This window comes from Ostrea edulis, chromosome 7 (assembly GCF_947568905.1).
Source record: "Ostrea edulis chromosome 7, xbOstEdul1.1, whole genome shotgun sequence".
Taxonomy (NCBI): Eukaryota; Metazoa; Mollusca; class Bivalvia; order Ostreida; family Ostreidae; genus Ostrea; species Ostrea edulis.
The window spans coordinates 11,854,107-11,862,401 of NC_079170.1; the positions used below are offsets into that span (position 1 = coordinate 11,854,107).

At 35.1% G+C, this 8,295-nt stretch overlaps 1 protein-coding gene across 1 annotated transcript; it reads left to right on the forward strand.

Annotated features, from left to right (window-relative positions):
- The first annotated feature begins 583 nt into the window (after positions 1-583).
- LOC130047607 (uncharacterized) lies at positions 584-3,972 on the forward strand. Its single transcript, XM_056142949.1, has 4 exons — positions 584-848; positions 957-1,029; positions 3,300-3,402; positions 3,528-3,972. Exons 1-4 carry the CDS (start codon positions 584-586, stop codon positions 3,789-3,791), a joined length of 705 nt encoding a protein of 234 aa, XP_055998924.1. The 3' UTR covers positions 3,792-3,972.
- The last annotated feature ends 4,323 nt before the right edge of the window (positions 3,973-8,295 follow it).

Sequence of the window (8,295 nt, forward strand, 5' to 3'; positions counted from 1 at the left end):
GATGATATCTATAATTTTCCCGAGATATGATCGCTGGTGGATCAGCCAGTCAAAATCCTTCATACCACTTTGAAACGCACATGCACCTGCCTCACCTGAAGGTTATTTTTCAGGATGCACTGGTAACGGGGCCTGCATACCTTTACCATGATTGGATGTGTTCCGGTTATTTTCAGTTAATAGCTACTGTTAGCCTCATTTTGAACATATACATTTATGTTATATAATTGAATTTGTTCGATCGATCAACTGGATATATCGATGAGCCCCACAATAACTCTTTGGTCTTTACAAGGAATAAATGTTAACGTCGTCATACACATTTCAAAAACAGCAATAAGGACATTTTTGGACTTGTTTTTGGTTACGACTTTTAGTTTCATTTTTTTCGACAAAAATAGCTTAAATTCGCAATCCTGCGTTTTGCCAGTTGAACGTCATTATCACTTGCTATTTTTGATCTGCAGTATCTATTTACTGTAAAATGTTTACTTTAATTGTAGTCCCATGTGTTTAATCAAGTCTTAAGTACATAATTAAAAGTTTGATTGTACATTATTTATTGAAATTAGGAGAGAAAGCGATGGATGTTTGGAGATGTGTAAAGAAGAATAAATGTAACATTGTAAGAAGACCAAACACTCAGGAATTTCCACAGATCTGCACGTGTAAAAAGGCCAGTGGTCGTGATCTATGTGTTACAATTAACTGTGATCAAAAGTCAGTCTGTAATTACACCATTTCAAAGCGTTTTAATTGTTCACAGACCATATACGATAACAACAAAATTCAACAGGCCGAAACCAGTGGTGACAACAGGAATGACAACATTACAATTCTTCAGAAAGGTGAAATTAATTTTAAAAGTCTTACTTTGATAATTAAAGTATGTTTAGATATATATTTACTATATATGTATATGTCATCCAATGAAAATCATAATTTGTATATTATAGTTGGAAACAAAGATCATTGTTCCGTTTTTGTGAACGTCACTAAGAAAGGCCTCCGTGAGAATGAAAAAACACGGTAAGTGATGTATTCAGGTTTATACAAGTTATTTGTTGTCTTTCAGAACTAATTACTTTATTTTCCTCAGTATCAGTGTAATGCATTGACATCAATCAATACCCTACTTGACATTGCAGGTTATCAAATCAGGAGAAATCGATCACAATATCACTTGATATATACAACACCAATACAGACAATTGTATGTATGCCGCATATATGGGGAATTTACAAATTTTCAATTTTAATGCAATTCAATAATAGTTGGATTTTTTAAGAAAACGCGATAATGTACTGCTGAATGATTGCATTTTACAGAGAATTCAAAGCAGATTTTTGACATCTTAGACAAATGCAGCACTTAGAAAATCTGCTCAATATTTATAAGCAAAAATAGTCGTCTGTTGTGTGTATTTCTACATGACCAGTCTATTTGTGTCATCCTGAAATGTAAAGCCAAAACCTATCGCAAACCAAACACCAACGTCCCCGACAAAAATTCTGCTTTAGAGAGGTCATTGATGACAACAATTTGGAACCGGTTGAAAGGTATATATTTTGTAAACACGATTTCGAAACAAAAAGATTGATTTCGAAATAAGTATTTTCAATGTAGATAGTTTGTCTCTGCTGTTCTTATAAATTGGATTTTAAGTGATAATATAGTACAGTCATACATGCATAACATATTTCTTCCTCTTTGTGAAATCTATTTATAGAGGAAATCCTGCTCGTGTGTACTGGTGCTGTAGTGCTGTGTAGAATAATTGGGTTGCTGATAGGAGTATGTTTTTCATGCTACAGGTTTGTGGCATCCAAACTTTGTATACAACATGTCAATGGTCATATATGTGTCCAAAAAAACTCTCAAGAAAACTGCTTTTCCACTTCCGCCACTAAACCATTATGACGTCAAAACAAACCACCAGCGCGTTAAAGGGTATAAACTCTGCATGTATTGCTAACATTTTGTTCATTGCATGAATTACTTTACATTGGTAATTGATTTTTCTGTCAATGGGTCCCATACCATAATTGCTCCCATACCTTTATTGTTGCTGTGCTGTCATCAAACTGTATTTCAATTATGGTGACGTTCGACTACAGTTAATCGTTCGCGGATTCGGACTTACCAGGTTTCAAATTTCAGAGGATTATTTTCTCGTTATTTGTGCGTAGTAAACATGTACATATATTACATTTGATGAATGAATATTTCAAACTCCTGTGCACTTGTATCAGGTTGGTTTTTTATATATTGAACGTACCACTGTTTGGGTTTACTTGGAGTTACAGCATGGTGGTCAAAACAATCAAAAAGCATTACAAAGCTCTGAAATAAAATCCGTAGTTTTATATTGAAATTCATAAAGCAGGATATAAACGCTTGAACATAAAAATTATCGTAAATTATTGAAGTGAATTTATCATATGGTTATCATTTTGAGATATCTATGCATGTATTTAATGTACATCTGTCTCAGCTATGGTTTGTAATTCAACTACATGTACTTTCTTTTGAAAATGGAGCTTTTTGAACAAGTGGAATGGTTGATAGTGTGTCATGTATCGAGCCTGAATAAAACAATCACACGGTCGACAGGGAATGCTTACTCCCATGGGTCTCTGTTTGCCCACCTCTCTATCTTGTAATGCTTATAGGAGTTATGAGATTGATCACTGTTCGTTGTCTTCATTTCCATGTTCATCAATGAAATATCAGCATATCTGTTTTACTGTTCTGTATTGGCATATGTTGAATGCAAGGTGAAGATAACGAACAGTGATCAATCTCATAACTCCTATAAGCAATACAAAATAGATAGTTGGGCAAACACGGACCCCTGGACACACCAGAGGTTGGATCAGGTGCCTAGGAGGAGTAAGCATCCCCTGTTGACCGGTCACACCCGCTGTGAGCCCTATATCCTGATCAGGTAAACGGTTATGAAAATGAATGAAATGTCAACAGATCGATTAAGACCATTATGTTAGGGAAAGTATACCATCATCAACAACCAAACAAGGTACACGCTCAATTTTCATTGACTTTGGGGAACACTCGTCCGCAAATTCTATTCCTTGAATACAGTCTCCCAAAGTCAGCACTGTATCACAAAAGGAAAAAAGAACTAATTGATATACTTTCGCAAAATCAGTACTCCAGAAAATAGTTCCTTGATCAACGGAAAAGCAATCAATTCATACAACTATTTCTAAATACACTAACCACGATAACCAATGCGTTGAACACAAGAGATAAATTTTTGTTGTTATTCAACTTTCAGAAAGGTCAAGAGGACTAATAGACATCAGTCAGAAACATCATCAAAATCTTTACATTCTGAACTTTATGCAGAAATTGGCGAAGATTCAAACGAAACGTCCAAGGTAAGACTGAAGTCTGACTTATGATATTAAACAGCGTACTTTGTATAGCTGCATTCTGTTAGGATCATGCCGACGTTTTACAGCACACTATGACTATGTAGTGATAGTTAGGTGTTATGTTTTAGGGTCCAAAACAAAGCAGTCCAAGTCAAACTACAATCGATGCAGATAAATGTGATTGTAATCAAAGAAGCAACAGTGAATACGACTACAGTCACGTGTACAACATTCTACAACCAAATTACGGCTCCAACAGGCTTTCTCATCCCGATCTCAGTTCACTAACAACCTTAGAAATGACATACCCCTATCAGCAATGTCGAAGTCTCCAGAATCTTCGAGACCAAAATCTTATACAGAATGAAGGGGCGTCAAGATTATCTCTCTGAAGTTACGGAAGTGTGAACTACCAAATGTTGTTGATATAAATCCAATATCAATGACCGAAGTGGACCATAAACATTGTCATGTATCGTAGTATATTATTCATTTAGGTAATTCCCTAAACTTCTTCTGGTATATTTTCATCATAATATAATGAAGAACTTTACCCAATAGTTCCATCGTACTCAGAAAAACTAGATATACATATATATCACGTTTTGTGTTCCTTTTAGTCAATTTTATGACAAAAAGGTTGAATTTAAGCTTTTCCATCATCAATTTCACATATCTATGTAACACTATTCCAGTTTCACCTTCATATGGTGTTTATATATCTCAACTGATTCGATACGCAAGAGCTTGTTCTGCAGGTGGTCAGTTTTTAAATCGAGGCAGGCTACTGAGAAACAAGTTGATGTTACAGGGGTTTAAACATCTCGTTTAAAATCAGCATTTAACAAATTATATGGTGGTTATAACGATCTAGTTTGCAGTGCAATTTATCATGGGGTAATTGCTGTCTGCCATGTTTCATATCGACTGCTAGGTCAGTTTTGGCACACTGATTTTGACTACGGATTATTTCGTTTACCTTATCAATATATAAGGCCTAGGCACGCTGTCGTTATGACCGGTCGTCATGGGATGCTTACTCCTCCTACGCACCTGACCCCATCTCTGGTGAATCGAGGAGACCAAGATAGCCCAATTCTCTATTTAGCAATGCTTAGAGAAATTATGAGATCAATCACTTTTCATTATTTTCACCGTTCCCTTAGACGAACGATAGGGCCCACGGTCCTCATGGCTTTAATCTTCAACGACCTGCAAAGATCTCTGTGGTCGAGTGGATAGAGCATCGCGCTCAAATTCACACGGCCTCTCACCTCTATCGGCGCAGGCTCGAATCTCGCTCGCGCGCGTAAGTGAGAAAGTTTCCAAGTTTACTTTCGGAAGGTCGGTGGTCTCTTTCCAGGTACATTGTAACTGGGTTCTCTCTTCCAACAATAAAAACTTGGCGCCACCAGATAAATGAAAAATATGTTAAGTGCGACGGAAAACATCAATCAATCAATAACCTGCACGTTTTGTGTTTTACAATCCTCTGACCCATATATGACACAGATTTTTGCTGACCTTGATTATGTAAAAGACATTATAATATCTTAGTTGAATTAGATAACCATAAAACAAAACATTAGATTGATTAAGAAAAACACCCCCAATGCTACTATCATATCAAAAGTTATCCCATAACTGATGTGGACTTCTTACTTTTAAACTATTGACTGAAACAGTTAACCCAATTCAGCTACGACACAAATGTGGGGATGTAGATACTCGAATAAGATTAATACCCAAAATTTATGCGTTTCGTTTTCTCTTATTGGCAACAGCCCGTGGATTTAGGAAGTGGGGAATATTGAAATAATTTTACTATTCCTGGAAATAATTCAAATATCTAAAACTCCAATGACTATTGGATATGTTGACCAATCTGCTTCACAAGTTGAAGGGAGTAGCCCAACGTGTACATGAAGGAGTCAGAAAAACAGACTCCCCGTTGCCTACTGGAGAGTCCCGTCTATCATACGCTTCATTTATTCTCACAAACGATTGTTAGGCAGTTCTTGGCACACTGATTTTGACTACAGATAATTCCGTTTACTGATCAGGATATAGGTCTCACGGCGGGTGTGACAGGTCGACAGGGGATGCTTAATCCCCCTAGGAACCTAATCCCACCTCTGGTGTTTCCAGGGGTCCGTGTTTGCCCAACTATCTATTTTATATAGGAGTTATGAGATTGATCACTGTTCGTTAGCTTCACCTTTCACGAACACTAAAATTTCCCTAACCATATAAGTAAACAACTGAGTATATACTAATGATATGACACATCATGCTGAGTTGTAGGAATTTATTTATTACTACTGCATTCCTGCGAATTTCAAAACTAATTCATTATCAAAATTTCATTCGAGTGGCACATTTCCGTAATTATCATCATACAAGCTGCAACTGGCGGGAAATGAATTGAAAAATAAAGGAATAAATTGAACAACATATCTACGATTGTATAATTATGATTGTATTGAATCAGAGTGGCTCTGAAGTAATAAAAAGGGGTGAAATTAGCAGAAAAAATCGATTTATGAATTATATTTCTGATTATTTGTTTACCAAAGCTATGCGTCATAGAAAATTTTGCATTTCTAATGTATAAGCTGCATGTATATCTATAAATGAATTGTCTATAAACAGAGCATCTGTAAACGATGGGGTGTATTTCATTCAAGAAATAAAAGTCATTTTTCATCATTCTATACGATAAGAAGTAAGTTGAAGCAGTTCATAAGGATTATAAACCACAAAGTGGTCTATAAGATAACATAAATTGTTCCATTTTACCCTACCTTTATATCATTTTTAAAATGAGTACAAATTACTTTTCATACTTATAATGTAATTTAGTAAATCGCATTTGATATTACTTCCCATGAATAATTCTTAGGAAAATTTGAATTCCATATGACTAATATTGCTGTGCAGGAAAATGGAAATAGAACAGTCAAACGCATTGTGACGTAATACTAAGACGTCACAGAGCAACGCTAAACAACAGTTTTGTTTCTAAGATATAGATAATGTTGTAAAAGTCAAATGAACCAATCAAATTGCACGTTACAAGTAACATGAGGCTAAAGTATACTCCTACTATTTAATATAACCACCCCCGCTCCCATGCATGGTTGAATCCATGTTCTGAGAAACCAAATCTGCTAACAGTGTGTGATCAGAGCGCTGGGCTGCTCTACCATTTAGGTAAGTTGATAAAACTTGCTTTCGATGACGACAAAATTCTTGCTAAACTGTCACATGCTTCACGGTCATTGAGAATGGAAATCATTTGACGTAGATTCACATGTAAGAGGATCATACAACACACATACTGAATTTGAAATATTTTAATAAGCATGGGAATTGGAATGAACTCTTAAATAAACATAGTTGTCATATTGCAATAAATATTTCATATAAAGCATCAAATACATACAAAAACATCAATTATTCGCATATACATGTAACTACAATACAAAAGAATTGAATTTAGACTAACAATGCTTAAAAAGGGGGTTAAGATATTTTTTCATTCATGCTAAACAGTGAAACCAATCCATGTCGTTTTTAAGGTCATAAGCAGTACACAAGCCTTACAAATTTCATGAAACATACACCTTAAAATGGCATTACCAAATGTTATTTGTTACACTATTATTTTTTTCAGTTGCAATACACGGGTTGTGGGCAGAAACCCAACACAAGTGTTGCTATTTTGTACAAATAATCAATACTTTTCAGATGCCTAAAACATGTTTTGTGTATATAATTATCCAACATTCCTTTTTAACTAAAGTAAATATACATGGGTCGTTATTAAACTTTGCTCGTACAATGAAACATTGAACTTCATCTTTTAAATTCATCATACATTGCAGTTAACCATCAATCATTACAAACTTTTCACACCTACATAGGACACTTTTGAAAACGTGGGTGATTGTGTGTATGAACGGTGTATAGTTTCATATAGTAAAAATAATTCTATTTATAGATGCAGAATATCGATACTGAATAATATATACAACAAATAAAAATAATATTTTGTAAATTGAACAACACGATATTGCTATGAGAGCTTTCTGATTAGGCCTAACCTACAAATTCAATAAGATGAAACTGAATTTCCTTGAACTTTTCCTCCCATCTGAGGACTACTTGCAAACTCAGCGTTTTTTCTCTCGGAATACCCCCACAAAAATGTTCATTAATAATCTTTATGAATCAAATTGTTTAGTAGGCAACATATTCCAAAAATTGTGAGACGTGTAACGTAATGTTGTTAGCAGGCCTCATAATATATCATAATGATGGTGGAAGTGGGGTTTAGTATCTGCACCAAACAATAATTACAACTGAACATCGACAATAAATCCTAACACCAAACAAAAATCACAACTGATTATCGACAATAAATCCTAATCCTAACATCAAACAAGAATTACAACTGATTATCGACAATAAATCCTAATCCTAACACCAAACTGGTTATCAACTGATCAAGAAAACGAAAACTTTACTTCGATATTCTCTCTGAGTGGATGAAATTGAGGAAGTTTGAGGGAGAAGGTCAGTGTTAAAATAACGTTCGAAACATGCTTCGGCATGACGAAGCCGTTATGGTGAGTTCCGGAAATGCAAGGTGAAGATAACGAACAGTGATCAATCTCATAACTCCTACAAGCAATACAAAATAGATAGTCGGGCAAACTATTAGTTATGTAGATTATGGCCCCATCCTCGACAAAAAAGCTATCTCCTTTGAAAGCTCTGTCACATCGAGATATATATATGTGTTTCCCATTTCCATCATATCTAATCTATTACCTTATTTCAGTGGCTTATTCTGGAAAATAAAACTATTAGGAAGGCGTAAAATGCCAAAAT

Coding starts and splice junctions, on each gene's coding strand:
- LOC130047607 (XM_056142949.1), top strand. CDS start 584: ATGGATGTTTGGAGATGTGTAAAGAAGAATAAATGTAACATTGTAAGA. Junction 849..956: donor CATTACAATTCTTCAGAAAG/GTGAAATTAATT, acceptor TGTATATTATAG/TTGGAAACAAAGATCATTGT. Junction 3,403..3,527: donor ATTCAAACGAAACGTCCAAG/GTAAGACTGAAG, acceptor GTTATGTTTTAG/GGTCCAAAACAAAGCAGTCC.